The sequence below is a fragment of the Pseudopodoces humilis genome, chromosome 5 (assembly GCF_049639895.1).
Source record: "Pseudopodoces humilis isolate 2021_Gansu_Grassland_sample_001 chromosome 5, ASM4963989v1, whole genome shotgun sequence".
NCBI lineage: Eukaryota > Metazoa > Chordata > Aves > Passeriformes > Paridae > Pseudopodoces > Pseudopodoces humilis.
The window spans coordinates 22891949-22908836 of record NC_142204.1 but is presented as its reverse complement, the minus strand read 5'-3'; the positions used below and the strand labels follow the sequence as shown (position 1 = coordinate 22908836).

The 16888-nt window shown below is 46.8% G+C and overlaps 2 protein-coding genes across 2 annotated transcripts; one reads left to right on the top strand and one right to left on the bottom strand.

Moving 5' to 3' along the window:
* Positions 1-5276: 5276 nt before the first annotated feature.
* Positions 5277-8083, bottom strand: MPST (mercaptopyruvate sulfurtransferase). Its single transcript, XM_005527577.3, has 3 exons — positions 7983-8083; positions 6893-7545; positions 5277-6281 (listed from the first exon to the last, which is right to left on the bottom strand). The coding sequence occupies exons 2-3, from the start codon at positions 7485-7487 to the stop codon at positions 5983-5985; spliced, it is 894 nt and encodes a 297-aa protein (XP_005527634.1). The 5' UTR covers positions 7488-7545; positions 7983-8083; the 3' UTR covers positions 5277-5982.
* Positions 7606-16852, top strand: TST (thiosulfate sulfurtransferase). Its single transcript, XM_005527578.3, has 3 exons — positions 7606-7653; positions 8138-8765; positions 16367-16852. The coding sequence occupies exons 1-3, from the start codon at positions 7606-7608 to the stop codon at positions 16663-16665; spliced, it is 975 nt and encodes a 324-aa protein (XP_005527635.2). The 3' UTR covers positions 16666-16852.
* The last annotated feature ends 36 nt before the right edge of the window (positions 16853-16888 follow it).

Here is a 16888-nt window from a genome sequence, read left to right as displayed (position 1 = left end):
TCCTGCCATCCCTGTTTGTGTCTGGGCAACAGAGTTCAGACTAACTCAGCTCTGTGTGGAGTTTTACCTCTGCCCCAGGCACGTATCACCCGCTGCGGCTGATGTGCCAATCCCGTGTTGTGGAATCTAGTCCTGCCCCTGCCACTCGCTCCTGCCAGGCCGAGCCTCGTGCTCAGCAGTTCATGCCCCAGGGGACTCTGTTCAAACAAACTCCTTGGCACGGACAGAACCTGAACAAGCTCTCTCCAACAGAGAAGCTCTGCTTTTCCCACTCCCACCTAAGCACAGCTGTGCTTGCCAGCAGCTTGTGCACATTAAGAATGAAAAGCTGGTGTTTCACCCCATTGTGGCTCAAAAACCTTCCTCCACCTAAGCAACTTCCTGGCTCTCCCTTGAAAGGACAACGCAGTACTGCAGAGACACACAACACTTTCTTTTTCTTGCATTTAGATCTTAGTGCCTTTAGAGGTGGGGGGGTTACCTGAGTGAAGAGGATGGCTAAAGAGAAACATTATGTTTTACTCCTACATTCCTTTTCTTCTTGTCCTTCCTTCTTTTACTTGCAAATCACTCCCTTCTATCACTAAAGAAGAAGGCAGCATTGCCCTTCCCCCAAATTGCCCAGGACTTCCTTTCACAAAGATTGCACGTGTACTTTGCTCATTCTGTGGAGGAGTGCCAAGGGGAGGAGAGGAAAAGAGGGTTAACACGGAAGAGGTTTCAAGATTGCTGACCTTCAGCTAAGTACAGGAACAATTCAGCTGCTCCAGAGTGTAAGTTTAAATAATTTTGAATCAGCACTAGAGTGACCATTAACAGAGCATGAAAAAATATTTTTGTCTACCTATTTGGAGCAAGCTCTGGCCAAAATTACTGCTCAGCCCTGGGACCAGTCTCCACTGAGCAGTAACATGCATCAAAGATGCTCAGGCTAACAGTGACCCGGGCTGAAGCGTCACACAGCGCAGCACAGCTCTGGGCTGTCAGACTGCTGTCCTCCTAATTCTGGCTCTGAGTCAAACCACAGCAAATTGGAGACCTCTGCCCTGCACTCTGGTGTGTGAGGACTGCAGGACCCTGTCTGTACTGGCTACAGCTCCAGCACAGACAGAACTAGGCTGAGGACTGTTGCTCTCTGATATGAATGCAGCAGTTGGGTGATAGCCTACAGCCCTTTTTCTCCCCCTCCAAGAAATCTGCCCTGCCTTCAATTTTTTTCCCTTTTACCAAAGGATCACATTCTCCTTTTCCTCCTCTCACAGCCCCTCAACCTCTTTCTCCTTTTTAGGGTCCATCTCTTATTTTCAGCACCTTCTTTTCCAACCTCCCCCATGACAACGCTGCTCACGAGTCCAGGATGGTCTATACCCAAGGCATACTTCCTTCCATCAAACCAATCTCCACTTGTGACTGGAACCTCAAGTCTTGCTCACACCAGGGCCATGGGGTGAAAAGTTAATTGCTAAATCTAAAGAGGTATATTGTGAGTAAGGAAACACATCAAGGGACATCTCTTCCAACACTAGAGCCTTTTTTTCTGCAATGTACAGCAAAAAAATCATTGAAAATGCACCAGGCCAGGGATTTCCCCACAGTATGTGAAAATTCTCTTTAGGAAGAAGCCAGTGTGGGGTGAGTTGCCAACTGAAATGTTCTGATGAGTTGGTGGCATGGGCTAAAAACAGACTGGATTGCACACTATAACCAGATGCAGTTGTGAGATGCAATTAATGTGTCCTTGTTAAGGTCCCCTAAAATCAAGCAATAGGTCACAGGAGAGGTAAGTTTAAACAGTTTGTGGTATTTGGTCAAAGATTGGACTCGAGATGTCAGTTCTTTCCTAACCTTAATTTTTTATGGTTCTATGACTTGTTCCTCCTGCCTTTATGATAACTGTATATAAAACACATGCACAGCAACAGAGAGGAGAGCAAGCAAGAGTTTACACAGGGCTGGCTATGTGATGGTGTAAGACTGTACAGCCTTGCAAAGTCCCCAGTGAAATCATGGGGACCATTGCACAGATGGACTGGGCGCAGGAAAAACTTGACAGCCACTGGATACTGGGCTGAACAAGAGCTGAGGAGAACAGAGCAGGGGTAAACTGGGAGTGTCTTGGTTCAGCAGTCAGGTCTGCAATGCAATCCTGCAGAAGGCTACACACACTGCAGTGCTCTGCAGCTTGGTATGTGGAATGTGATGCATCTCTGGCATTGTAGAGGTGAACTTATTGAACTGTTGTGTTGTGGAACAGCAGTGGGAGCAGAGGTCACCATGTGTTGGCACAGTGTCACCACTCTGACAGGCTGGGAACACATATTGGGGATTACATGGCAGGAGGCACCAGAGAAGAAACCAGGAAGAACAAGTTGGCATGTCCATGTAGGATCAGTGCCACTCTTTTTTTCTTCAGGAGGTGGAGAGGGGAAGACAAGTGATGCTCTGACATTTTGCCAGTAAGCCAACACTCAATTTGGCAAATAAAATTCCCTGCACTGAACTTGGGGGTTGACACAGTTGAACAACAGAGTCCAGCTTGACTGCCAGCTGAACCAGGCGTATTGGAGCATGAAGAGAAAGGCCCCATGGCATACAGGCAAGCTAATCTTCCTCCAGCTCCTTGTGCTGCATGAGGTCTGTGAGCAATGTACCTGCATTCAAAGCAGTGTGCAAAGCCTGTGTGTGGACGTGCATCATGCAGCACCTTTGCTGGAACACTGCTGGGAGAAGGAAACAGAATTGTTGTGTAGCACCTGGTTGTAAGCTGGGATCAGAAGAGATGGGAGGAATATGAAATGTCCCTGCAGGCAACACCAATTACCACGGCTTATGTAGTACTGAGGCCAGTGGTGCTGGTAGAAGAAGGGCTGCTTTAGAATTTAGAAAAATTTGCAGAGGAACAAAAAGTTTGCTGGGAAATGAAGCATGAAATAGTGCAACCTGACTGCTAGAGAGCAGTATGGAAGGAAGAGGAAGGCAGGTTACAAAGAAGACAAGTGAAGAACAGGGGACCATGGGATTACTTTTGACTAGACCAGACTGTTTCACAGAATCCAAACCTCCTTCAAGACAAAAGTGCAGACAGTAAAATATAAATAAACCAATAAAGAGTTTATATGCTGGCCTGGCATTCTCAAATTTATACAGAGAGCTGTAAAAACTCTAGTCTCAGTTTAGTCACGTGTCAATGTAACCTTCCTCCTACATCAGGGCTGTTATTTAGGCTACCTTTTTGGCTACCATGAGCCCTATTCCACCAAAGATATGCTATTCCAAATTCCCTGTGGAAAATTTTCCACAGGAAAGTAATGAACATTAGTGATTTGCTTTATATCCACTACTCCCCAGCTTTAGGTTCCTATAGGAAACCCACCCACTGAGTCAGGGACATAAAGATCTGCAGAACATTTATAGTCCTGGTGTAAGTCCCCTCAGCTGTTCCATATGTCCAGTAGCATCTGTTATAGCTCAAAATAGGCTTTTGCAGTCTCCAGGCTTTGAAAACATTGTCTCTGCCTTCACAACGTTCTCAGTGCTTTGCCTGCATCACCAGAACAGATCTCCACTAAAAGGAGGGGGAACTTCAGAAAACACTGTTGGATAGATTTTTGATACATAAGAGGGAATACCCCAGAAAAACAAAGTATCTTGCTGTGGGAAAGAAGATCTCAGTTTCTCCCCTGTGGAGAAAGCAAGGCAAAGTTAAGCATCTGGGAAAAGATTTGCCAAAAACTGGGAAGAATCCTGAGATTTTGTAGCAGAAAATTCAGCCCGAGAAGGGCAGTTGAGTACTGCCAAGCTTGGCATAAATACCAGAGAGGGGGAAGGGCCCTGCTAGATGTCATCGAGCACAGGGGTGAAATGTAGAGCAAGGGGAGACAGAAGTTTTCCACTTAATTTGCAATCTCCAGGTGGATGGCTGGGCTTTGCTGCAGACATCCCTGCAACACACAGAACAGAGAAAAGCATCTCAGCCTCAAGAGGAAGCAGAGAGATTCCCACTGACCAAAACGACTGCTGGGTCAGTGGCAAAAGAGAAACATAGTGCTTAAGATGCATCAAAAATATCCTGGAAGTACCCACAAAAGCCAGCTCCCTGCATCTATTGCAAATAAATCTGAAATAATATGTCAATTTTCCTAATAACTAAATTTTCCTGGAGAAGCAGAGCAGGCAGAGCACTCATCTGGCCACATAATCACAAAATCAGCTTCTCTTTGTACTGAAGGGTCACTTGTTTCAGACTCCTGTGCATGCTATATACCCAGCACTTGCTGCAATGCCAGCCTCAAGTCCTTGAAGAGCTGGGTTGCCAGTCTGGATGCAAGCAGAGAAATTGCAGGCTGTCAGTCACTGGGTGGTCAGACCATAGGTGTGAAGGGGGAGGACAGAGGAAGAAATAAACTGGACAGTGAAACTCCAGCTGCCCAGGAGGTGGAGCAGAAACAGAGCTTGCATGCATGGAAGACAAGGCCAAGAAGAAGCAGCCAAAACAGGTAAGAGGAAATACAAAGAATAAGCACTCAGCAATAGGGAGGAATCCAGTCCTTTCAGTCAAACCTGTGACAATAAGCATCCACTGCATTCCCTGGAAAGGGCAACCCCATCATCCATAGATGTTTACAGGCACCTGTTGCTGCAAACTCAAGAGAAGAAACTGTCTCATTAACTTCTAAGTTACCAGTAGGCCAGAAGAGATGCAGATTTGTTTTCATTTTTTTACTGTGGGAGGTATCTGTGGGGTTTTTTTTGTTTAGTTTTGGGCATTTTTTGTAGACGAGAAAATCCCAGAGAGAACAAATTCTTGAACATTATCAAGGATACCCGGTGTGCTTTCAACTTTTAGAAATAAAATAAAAAGGTCTTGGGCAAAAATAGGTGCCAGTGTGGGCAATTCCTCTGTAAGTCTCAGTTCTGCTAAGTTTTTAGGGGAAGGTTACATGGTAAGAACAATAATATCCATGCAGTCCATTTTCCACTATGTAAGCTGACATCCAGTGTTTCAAGAGCAGAGCTGTAACTAACAACTGTGGACTTCAAGGCAAAAAAGCAAACGGACAAGGACCAAAAGCAGCAAGACAGTACAGAGACCCAAGAGAGAGGCATGCCATTGTCTTTCCTGGGTCAAAGAGCTTGCTGAGGATAAGAGGTGTGGCACTACTCAAAGAGAGAAGGAAATATCTCATTTGAATCTCACACTGCGGATTCACAAAGTGATTCCATAAAAACAGAATTCCTGAAAAGGATTCACCCAAGCAACACTCATGGAAGTTCCATTCAGCAGAACGACCTTGAAACATGTTTATTTACATTGTTTAAATCCCAGAATATTTTCTTTTTCTCAAAGGGGATTTTGGATCATGGGGCTACAAGGCTGGCTAAGTACACACTGTAGTTAGAGCCCAAGTACAAGAAGAAATACAAATCAAGTCTCTAGCCTAAGTGCCAACCTGAATGCCATAATTGCTCCTTTAACAGACATCTCTTTCCACAAAGTTTTGCATGCAAAATGGCCATAATGTGCATGGATGGGACAGCAGCAGAGAGCCAGATTATGAGGCATATTTATATAAAAGTGTGACCACCCCAGTGAATATGAATGAACGTGACTGAATGCTTTGAGTCAGGAGCTTGGCTTAACTCAGTTCCCTATGCTGGCAGCAGCACTCTCTGCCATCCATCTGATACGGTGAAATGGTCACAGAATCACAGAATGGCTGAGGTTGGAAGTGACTTTGGGAGGACATCTGCTCTACCCTATCTGCTCAAGTGGGGTCACCTAGAGCTGGCTGCCCAAAACCACTGTCATCTTCATCCTCCTAAGCAGCGGCAGGGTAAGGACAAAGTGCCGAAGCACCATGTGCGCATGATTGTTATCCAATGCCTTCATCGCAAGACACTTAACCAGGAATGCTAAACCCATCTTTTCCAAATCCTGTTTCAAGGCAAGCTACGAGCACAGCTGGGAAACAATGCAGCTTATTACACTGTTTTCCCTTTTCCCTCAGAAATAATATTTTCAGGCTGTGCCCGCATGTACCATTCCACCCAGGCCCCGTCGTACACTGCGACATCTGGCTTGCCGCAGAGGTAGGCCCCCAGAGCCACGTGGCAGGCGGTGACTCCAGAGCCACAGGTGGCTACCACCGGCTTTAGGAGGTCCACCTTCTTCTCCTGGAACAGAGTGCGGATCTGCTCAGGGGTCTTCTCTAACCCAGACTCTGTGAGGAAATCAGTGAAGGGGATACTCGTTGACCCAGGGACGTGACCAGGCTCAATTCCTAGAGAAAAAACAATACAAACAGGAATTAACCTCTATTGTCTGGGACAAGTCTATTCCAAAGCCTCTTCTGTTTCACTGAGAGAAGTATTTATTGCTTAGTGTATTTTGTTAAAACAAATACATTTATTTTTGTTACACTTTGCTTCACTAGATTACTGATAACTCAGGAAGGATGGCTCTATGTGTAACCTTCATGTTACCACATGGACACAACCCTGCCAAGTTCCATTTTTTCCCCTAGCTCCCTCCACATCTTTCTCCCCATCAGAGCAACCCACACTGATGAAGAACCTCCACAGGTCGTTCTGAGGGGAAGAGTAGCACCAGTACTTGAAAAGACAAATGAAGATCTTCGAGGTGTATTGAAAGCTAGTTCCTTACCCCCAGCCCCTCATGAGGAAAAAAAGATACATGGTTTCCCCACGGCTGAATTTTCAGAGTAGCACTTGCTAGTCAAGGGGAAAGGAGGACAGACGGACACACTGCCTGAAATCCCGTCCCATAAAAGACAGCCATTATTTCCTAGCATTACCTCTACAGGAGTCAAAGTGATAGACACCTTAAATTAAGCCCTTCTTTATAATGCCACTGTCTCAGAAGGCACATTACCATCTCGGGGCTCTGGCTCTACTCCCCGGAACCGTCCTGCAGCACGGGCATCCACTAGTTGGAAGCGATGGGAATCCAAGTTATCTAAGACATCCTCATATGTTTTCACCAGGGACTTGTCCAAGGTGGCATGGAACTCAGATGGAGCTACCTGGGTTTTCCCAGAGCTAAGTGCATTCCCCTCTCGCTGCCAGTTCTTCAGGCCACCATCCAGAAGGGAGACAGCTTCGTGTCCAAAGACACGGAACATCCACCATACCCGGGGTGCTGAGAAGAGACCTTGGTCGCTGCCATCATACACCACAACATGGGAATCATTCCCCACACCCAGCTTCCCCACATACTCGGCAAAGTCATTAGCCTTGGGCAGCATGTGATCGTAAGGCGAGGTTCGGTCACTGCACTGGTCAATGTCAAAGAAAACCGCACCAGGGATGTGGCGCTCCTCAAACTCTCGCTTTGGATCACGCTTCATCTTTGGCAAATACCAGGATGCATCCACTATTCTTAAGGCCAGGCCAGCTTGCTGGGACTTGATGGCTTCTGAAAGCCATTTTGCAGACACCAGAGCTCGGTAGAGGAGTTGTTGCGACATCGCTCCCGAGTCCTGGCTGAGATTAGCCGATTTCTGGATCCTACCTGAGTCCACCTGACTGCAGAAGGTAGAGAGCCACAAATTAGAGAGCAGCCTTTCAAAAAGCAGCTGGGCAAAGATGCGTTTTGGGACCCGTGTCTGCACTAAGGTGCTGGCTAAGCCTACAGTGAGGGGCTTGAAATGCTCCAGCCCCGAAAGTAGTTTCCCAAAGCTCATCCCAAACAATGCCCCGAGCGGGACAGCCACGGCGGTCCTGCCCTGCGCCCGGCCCCACGCAGCTCCCCTGGCCCCATCCAGGGACCCCAGCCAGCACTGACAGCAGCCTCAGCGCAGCGGGGCAGCCCCAAGGACCAGGCGCTCGGCGGTGAGGCACGGCCCCTCGCCTCTGCCCGTCCCGAGCACACCTGCAGCCGGGGCCATACAGGGCCCCGCCGCCGCCCGCTGCGAGCCCCCCCGGCCCGGCGGGGCCGCGGTTCCCGCCGCTTCGCCCCGTACCTCCGTGCTGGGCCTCGCTGCCCGCCAGCCACGGCCGCCGCCGGAGGGCGGGAGCGCTCCCAGCGGGCCGGGCCCGGCCGTGCGGCCGCCTCCGTGCCGCCCCTCGGGCCGCGCCTCCCGCCGCCATTTCGCGTGTGTCGGGCTCTGTGCGTGAGGGGAGCGCGGCCCGGCGGGGGCACCGCCACCGGGCCCCCCCGGCGGGGCGGCAGGGCCTCAGCCGGGCGCTGGGCACGGCCTCCTGGCTGGCGGAGGCTGTGCGGGCCGGGCGGGTGGGCGCCGGGCTGCGGGTGCTGGACGCCTCCTGGTACCCCCCCAAGGAGCGAAACGCCCGGCAGGAGTTCAAGGAGAGGCACATCCCGGGGGCGTCGTTCTTCGACATCGAGGAGTGCCGGGACAAGTCCTCCCCCTACGACTTCATGCTGCCCAGCGAGTCCCACTTCGCCGACTACGTGGGCGGGCTGGGGGTCAGCAATGACACCCACGTGGTGGTGTACGACGGGGACGAGGTGGGCACCTTCTACGCCCCCCGCGCCTGGTGGATGTTCCGGGCCTTTGGGCACAAGGAGGTCTCTGTGCTGAATGGTGGCTTCAAGAATTGGTTGAAGGAGGGGCACCCCGTCACGGCGGAGGTCACCCAGCCCGCACCGGCTGTCTTTAAGGCCAGGCTGAACCGGGCCCTGGTGAAGACTTTTGAGGAGATGATACAGAACGTGTCGTCCCTAAAGTTCCAGGTGGTGGATTCCCGCCCCGAGGGCCGGTTTCGGGGAACCGAGCTGGACCAAGGTAATGGAAGTGGGACTGGCACCTGCCCCAGGACGGGATGAATGTCAGTGCTAGACTGGGAGTAACAACTCCTGGCAGCCATCAAACAGATTTTCCTAAAGCACAGGCATGCCTCAGCCCGACTCATACCTTAAGGGATCCACAGTTGCACGTTCAGAGCCCAGTGCCATCGCTGAATGCTTTTGTTACAGTTGGCTATAAAGCTGCAGGAGGAAATAGCAGAAAAGGGATGTAGTCATTTGGTTCCAGGATCTCCCATCCCGCACCCTGCAGAGGTTTATCAAAATGCAAACATGGGAGGTGAAAGCTCGCAGGGGTTTGTTCAGGGTCCTATCTAAAACCAGCAGACACGTACAAACTATCAGTATTCATACAGGCACCTCTCACCATAATGAGTGCACTAGCAAAAGCCAAGGTTTTAGGTAATACAGTAACCCAAGGGACATTCTCCTTATTGCTCTGATTCCCAGCAGAGAATTTGCTTGAGCTGATCTTTGTTCTTTTGCTTATGTAAGAAAAGTCTGAAGCTTTTAGCAAATATATGGGGTGTCAGCCTCTCTCTTTTAGGTGCCCTAAGTTACAGGAACCAAAACTGATTTTGTTACCTCGATGAAACGCTGGACACACAAGCAGCAGGGTTGGGAGAAGTCCTGTGTAGTGGGGACAGCAGGTACAGCAATGTGCCTGGAATGAAACTGAAGTTAGTTAAAGGAGGCCCTTGCTGTGTAATTTAAGCCTTGGTATATCCCAGAATAACCTCCCCTCTGAAAGAGTGTAAAGGAAGCTTTCCTGACTGACCATTTAGGAGGCACTCTGTCAGTCACACTCCCACTCCCAGGGACTTTAACTGCTGGGACCAAAACCCCTTCTCAGCAGGCGGCTCCACTGAACTGATGGGTGCCTCACTTGACTTCCTACACACCCTGCACACACGCTCAGACCAGATATTCTTACCGTCTTGAGCCTGGGTTTTCCTTAGCAGAGCCTCAAAAGTTTGGTTCCTTAAAGCAACTTATTAACAACGCAATAACACAAAAACAGCTTGAGCTTGTGCCTCCGAGGAGGGACCTAAACAAAGGAAACACTGAACTTTTATACCTTCCCAGTCTGTGTGTGACAAAGTCCTGGCTCTTCCTGCTGAGTCCTCGGCTCCTGCTGTGTCTCAGTGTCCGGTCACCTGGCTGTGCCACAGGTCCTGTGCCCTCTGTTGTGCAAAGGGTCAGTGCCAGTTCTTGGCCTCTTGCCTGGGGCTCTCACAGCCCAGAGCCCAACCTGCATCTGACACTGCAGCTGCACTCCGAGCTACCTGCGCTGAATGTATTCCTCAACAAGGGAATCACAGAAATGGTTGGAAGAGAAAGAGTTTCTAGAAGAAAGCACAGAAAAGCTCAGCAGCAGCTGTTGGGTCTGAGCAGAGCCCACACTGCTGGAACGTGCTGTGGGTTTTTGTGGTCTCCAGGCCATGCTGGCCCACAGGGCTTTCCTGGCTGTTCACATATACGTGTGCTGCTGTACAGCCAGTTAGCGTGATAACATGTCCTGAAGTACATTCTTGTATCCAAACTTCAGGAGCATTTGGTTGTCATTGGTAAATGACAGTATTTACAGGTGGGTGGCCCAGATGTCTACAAAGACAATGTGGCAGGTGGGAAAGGTAATGGAAGTGATGGAGGAGGGAGTGTGGCAGGGGAAGGGAAAAGTTAGGCTTATCACTCATTCTATTTCTTCTCCTACCATAGCCATCAAAGTGAAGGTTGAATTTTAACCTCAAGATGTGACTAAAATGCTCCTTGCTGGGAGCTGGTTTATTTTGCATTCTTTCCCAAGGTGAGAGCTGTCACCAGATGACAAATACCACAGCCCCAACAGCATCTTCAAAACAGATTTTTCCTTTGAAATGCGTCAGCATGGAACAGCTTATTTGTGGTGGTCCAGCTTTGCTTCCCACAGCAGATCCAGCAGGATAAGCACTCCAGCTGCAGCTGCTCGTTCCACAGGAGCTTGACAGCTCTCTGAACCAAGCCAGCCATAGCAGCACATCAGCCAGCAGTGGGTAAAAGACAGTGCTTACACCTAAAAGAGCAATTTGAAATCAATGCTAATTAATTGCAGGGGTCATCCAATCAGGGAGGATGCAATTTAGAGAAGACTAATGGTCTTGGGGTTAAGGAACTTGCTGCCTTCTCAGGTGATTTCAGTTTAATTATTGCTTCAGTTCTTGACTTCCTAATTAAGTCAATTAATCTCTCCTGTTCTGTGAACTTCATCTCTAGAAGAGGCTAATTGCAGCTGACTCTTTTGCCTTTTTAGTTTTTCAGTTCTTTGTGGTAAGAATTAATTGTTCCTGTTTTATTTTTACCCTTGCTGGGATTTAGACCTCTGTACCGGTTAAGATAAGCCATAATATAGGACTAATTTTTATTTGCTGGGAGACGTTCACCAAAGTTGTCAGAGTGGGGAAAAATGGACATCTCTAAAGGCCAGGTCTCACAGGTCTTAAATTCAGGTATTGCTGTAGATGAAAAACTTGGATGTTCATGCAGAGTGTTCAGCATAAGCCTGACAGATGTGCAGCCCTGACCTATGCACCAGGTAGTTCAAGGTGTCCCTGCACAGTGCTGTGTTCCTGGAGGAACTAGCTGTCCAGGGCTGATTATAAAAGTAATTACATGATGGTTGCCAGTGCTGACCCTCTCTGATTGTCAGGCACTGAAAACTGATGAACAAGAATTACAGTCAACCAAATGCATACAGAAAAGTTGTGAATTTCTGAATTCTTTTGCAGACATCTGAGGAAAGAGGCAAAAGTTGCCAGGCAAGAAATCTATCATCTAAAAAAGAGCAAACCCAAAATTGTTTGATGAACTTTTACAGGTATTTTTCTTCTCATTCTCAGCCCTAAAGCAGTCCTTGTCTCCCTTCTGCATATAGAACTCTTCAGATTTTGCCCATTTTCCCAGCTTTCCATCCTGCCTTCCCCAAAAACAAAGCTTTTCCTCACCTTGAATGTTCAGTGGGAATGAGAATAAAATGTACATTTTTCTTCCCTGTCTCCTCCTAGAGGATTCTGCAGTTGGGAGTAGACTGGCTTTACTTTGCTCATAGTTGGGGCACAGCAGTGGAGAGTGAGAGACTTCATCAAAGTCTGTTTCAACCCACAGAAACCTACGAGGACTTTCAGGGAGCTGGCCAGGAGCAAGCCTAAAGTGTTCCTTACAGTGTGTTCACGGTAGGTTAGACAAGATCAGTAATTGTCCTTTCTAAGACATATCATTTGAATGGAAGAGAGAGATAAACAAGGAGGCAACAGAGGAGGCATTTGGAAAAGAACTATCTGCAGCCAGCACACTCCAAAGCCACAGGGAGTTAAATATGGGCAGAGCAAATCTTTTATCTTTTTGACATTAAGAAATTCCATCTGGAGCTTTCAGCACAAAGGGAAGGCTAGAGAAGAGGGGCTATGGTCTTAGATAAAGAGCCAACATAAACAGCCAACAAAAAGAACAATATGTAAGCAGAGAATCTAACAGATGTGGAAAAGGGGATTAAGTAGTGAAGAAGATAACATATTACAGCTTATAAATTGTGAGGAAGGATTGTGAGACACCAAGATGAGTGAGACTTGGCAAAAGGAATTAAATAACAAAAACTTCTGGAACAGAGTGAACAAAAGAGAAGAAGGAGAGAAAGAATAAATAAGGTTGCTGTGAAGTTAGCAGGCATTCCAGGTGGAAGATTATTTGTGTGTGGTCTCAGCATTATACTGAGCCCTGAGTCTGTGCTACCATGTTTTCTTCTCTCCTAAGGATAACTCTGCAGAGCAGGGAGAGGGCTAACCAAAAGATAGCCTCATGCTCAGTGGGGCAGATGATCTCGATCCCAAATATGTGTCAAAAATCAGTCATGTGACGTTGCAACTTAATGAGGCAAGAATTTGATAAATTTATTTGAAGCATGTTTCTGTGGGACAGAAACAATTGTAAACTTCATATTTAGAATAGGGGGTACAGCACAGCCTACCTGTTGTTCTAACATGGATAAACTAGGAGGCTTTCAAAAAACTCTTCAAGAAAAATTATTTTAAACAAAGACAAAATTGAGTAAAACATGTTGGTAGACTTGCACTGTAGCCGAGAGCTTTATTTCTTTGCCAACTGAATTGGTTGGCCAGATAAGAGAAATGGGAACGTGCGTGTCTGATCTTTTCTTCCAGCCATTGGAAGCACCTGCAAGGTAGAGTTGTGCCATTTGGACTTCATTAATGCTTTGGGAATAACATTAGAGGGACATTAATTAGCTCAATATGAGGAGAGGGCAAATAGCACACATTGTTAGATTTAAAAAATTGACTGAAAAGGAGATAAGTGAGATAAGAACAGCCTGAAAGAAGATCTGTGGGGCTGGAAGTTGCCAGCATGGTCCCATCGTTAAGCTTCCGTGTTTTGTTTCGTATTTTCCTGAATCATCGAGGCATTGAAAATAGGGAGTTGTTACTGAAATGTGCTGCTGGCACCGCCATGGGAAGGTCTGAATGATCACATGGGGAGTATTATGTGAGGTGCCACCTGCAGAGGTATCAGTGACAGGAAGAATAACACTATGGAGAGCAAACTGGAATGCTTATTAACCCAAAACACTGAACTGCTTGTGTTTCTCCTACAAGCTGATGAGCCACATTTGGAAGCAATAGAAGAGGATAAGATTTGGATTAATTAGTTTGGTACAGGAACATCACGTGTGATTTAGCTTTGCAACAGCCTTTGCAATTCCTGGTAGGAGATGCCACTTCTTTATCCAGAAGCCTGCTAGACACCTAGAGCTGTTTCTAGGGTGGCCAAGACAGAGAAAAGTGTATCTAAAGGGCTCTTACTGGGTTTAGGCTAAGGATGTGAGGTTGTTGGGTTTGCAATCAGTCTGTTGGAGCAATAGCAGACGGACAGAAAAACTATTTCAGCCATAGCGCAGTGTTAGCTCAAGGATAGATTGTGTATGGACTGATTGTGATGATCTGAACACTGGAAATTAATATTCCTCCTCACATGAGCCAGGAGGTGCTTCAGTGGGAGGTTTCATGACAGGAATCCAAACTGTTTCTCAGATGGATGCTTTTTTGAAAGGCAGTTTATGAAATGATTACTGAGGTATCTGGGGCCCAAGCTCTGTAGTTCTAGGGTTCCTTCCTGGAGTTTCTGACTTTGACTGCATCAATCTGGCATGGAGTATTCTCTGTTTCATATGGGACGGGAGCAGATGTATCCTCTTCCCTGTTCAGATTCCAGCTGCATCCAGTCTTGCCTTCCAGTCCTGTGTTTCTCTGCTCTTGACCTAGCAGAGAGAGATTATAAAGCTTCCTCAGCCACTTGAGAGCACTTCTTAGGCAGTCCAAGGGATTGTGGTTATGCAGTTTCAGCTCTTTCTCTCAGCTGAACACCCACATATGTGAATAAACAGTTTCTACAGAATTCTCCATCTTTCACCCACAGAGTGCAAGCACTGGTCTCTGACTCCAACAGAGTTTTGAATCTCTGGAGCAAGAAAGTCTCCCTATAGATCAAAGTCAAAACTGCTCTAAAATGAGTGTTTTCTCAGATCTCCTCAGCTCCTACCTGAAGAGTTGTTTAAGGGTGGTGAGTTGTCAGTCTCCAATAAGAGAGGGGTACAGACCTATTTTAAGGTGTGTGAACAGTCTAGAGAAGTGATAATGATCATGGTGCCTGGGACACCTGGGAAGTGAATCAATTGCCCAGCAAGCTTCTTTGAGCAAGAGTTCCCTTCTAGTTCATCCTCCAGGACTTCCTGATCTCAGTACATTTCCCAGTGGCCTAGGATGACTCACAGAGTTGTCTGTATTGGGATGATCACCAGTGCTGCAGCAGAACCTTGCAGAAATCGTTTGCTGAATGGATCTTTTCCTATTTACTCCATGAGAAAGTGGTCGCCTAAGCCAGGCATGTAAGAGGCTCCAGTAAGCAGCTTTGCAGTCTGAGAACTGTATACAAGGTTTTCTCAATTTTTGCTTCATTTTTTATTTCCTCTCTGTCATACCGACACTGTGTTGCTGAGTGAGTTTTGCAGTTCTCTGTACAGAAGTGATGAACTGTTGTCTTCTGGAACTGGAAAAAATGTGATAAAAGCATCAGTCCAAAATGCTGCCTCTTATTTTTTCTTTTCCTTTTTAAATGTTAGTCACTGCAGAAGTCAGCAGTTTTTCTCCCAGCTTCCCTTAGTAATGCTAAACACTTCTGATGGATGCATGAGGTGACTCCTAGACAACTGTGCTGTATTTCTAATGCACTCGGGGAGGATGAATCAAGAGACAAAGAGGGTCTATCTGAAACAGGAAGAGAACTTGTGAAGCTGACTCGGGGCAGCATTGATTGTCTTTAGGCTCTGTCCAGCAGAGCAAAAATTCCCTTCAGTTCTGTGCCAAAGCTGTTTTCCCCTTATATCTCACTATGTCATGTTACCACTCTGCACAGTGATGAAACTGCAGTGTCATTATGTGTGATGTCAGTTTCTGTGTAGGTATAGTTTAATAATTTGACTGTAACAAAGTCAAATGATTAAACTGCCCCATCTCTTCCATCTCCCCCATCTCCCAAGACAAGTTATCCCAATGATTTGGGCTAATGGAAAGCTGCCAATGAAACAGATTACTATTATGTGATTTTTTTTCAGATTTGTCTCATTAGAAGTTCAAACCTAGCAAGGAATCATTCCCTAAAACATATTTTCAGTGTAATACATAATGGTTTTGGCTTCAATGAGGTTTGATCCAAAGCCTCTCAAAATTATTGGAAAAGCTTCCATAATAATGGAAGCCTTAAGAATCTGAATTTGAAGGGTGTGATGCCAACCTTGTCCATCGTATTTTTATATCTGCTACTCTCTGAAGACCTTGTTTTGACATGCAGCTTTGATCTTGCCTGAAGTGGTCAGCTACACCAGCAGAAAAACAGAACCTTTTCTGATTTCATCCATGGAGTAAATAAGAAGTGATAAAAAATATAAATTCTGACTTCTCTGACCCCATTACCCCTGAGGATGGCTGCCTCAGCAGTGATGTGGATGACTTTAAGGTTTCTCTATGATGTCTTATTTATTTTTCTGAAATATGATTTTAAGGTGATGCAGGAATAAACTGTGAACAGATAAAAACTTTCACAAATTCCACATATATTCCCTGCTTCTGAAAACTGTGTCACTACACACTGCTGGCATACCTGGGGGAGGTTGGAAATGCATTGCTTTACTCCTCTTATCACAGGTGCCCTTAATGCCTTTGTAAAGGCATTATCTGTGGAGGTTCTTTGATTCTTGTTATGTCTAGGGCTTCTTCAGATTCCTACATCTCATTGCTTTCAGTGAGGAAATGGTTTGCTAAATATTTTGTAAGTTTTGACTTCAGCAAAATTGAATAATATTTTTCCTCTTCATAGCCCAATACCACTTTGCATCTTCATCATCAAGTGGAACAAATGAGTCTTTTGGAGGGAGTGAGAGTATCTGCAGTGATGTCTCTAATGTCTCTTGTGGGTGTCTTTCATCACCTATGTTAATGTGTCCTTGCTTATGTTTCCTTTTCTGGTTCCCTCTTGCAGGGTTGGAATCTGGCCACATCCCTGGTGCTGTGAACATACCCTTCCACTCATTCCTATCAGAAACAGGGCATGAGAAGAGTATTGAGGAGATCCAGGAAATATTCCGTGCAAAGAAAGTGGATCTCTCAAAGCCGCTGACGGCCACGTGCCGCAAGGGCGTCACGGCGTGTCAGATTGCCTTGGCAGCCTTCCTGTGCGGCAAGCGCGACGTGGCCGTGTACGACGGCTCCTGGTCCGAGTGGTTCCACCGAGCCCCACCACACTACAAAGTCTCCGAGTTGAAGCGCAGCAAGGCCTAGAGGGAAAGCTCTGCCTGGGGCAACATGGTCTAGCAGCTGTCTCCAGCCCAGGGTAAAGCAAAAGGGAGGAGGTGGAAGTAAAGAGTAAATCAGTTGATTCAGATTTTGCCAATTTTTTTTAAGAATTATCATCAGGTTTCTATTGAACTTTCGATTTTTGACAGTTAATAAAATATTAGATGATGCATCTGTGAGTATTTCTAATTCTCCTCTGTTACCTGCA

What these genes read in the sequence shown, in the direction of transcription:
- MPST (XM_005527577.3), bottom strand. Translation starts at nt 7,487, where the DNA reads ATGTCGCAACAACTCCTCTACCGAGCTCTGGTGTCTGCAAAATGGCTT. An exon ending in AGAGCCAGAGCCCCGAGATG is followed by an intron (nt 6,282 to 6,892) that starts GTAATGTGCCTT and finishes TTTTTTCTCTAG; the next exon opens with GAATTGAGCCTGGTCACGTC.
- TST (XM_005527578.3), top strand. Translation starts at nt 7,606, where the DNA reads ATGCGTTTTGGGACCCGTGTCTGCACTAAGGTGCTGGCTAAGCCTACA. An exon ending in AGGTGCTGGCTAAGCCTACA is followed by an intron (nt 7,654 to 8,137) that starts GTGAGGGGCTTG and finishes TCTGTGCGTGAG; the next exon opens with GGGAGCGCGGCCCGGCGGGG. An exon ending in GGGAACCGAGCTGGACCAAG is followed by an intron (nt 8,766 to 16,366) that starts GTAATGGAAGTG and finishes TCCCTCTTGCAG; the next exon opens with GGTTGGAATCTGGCCACATC.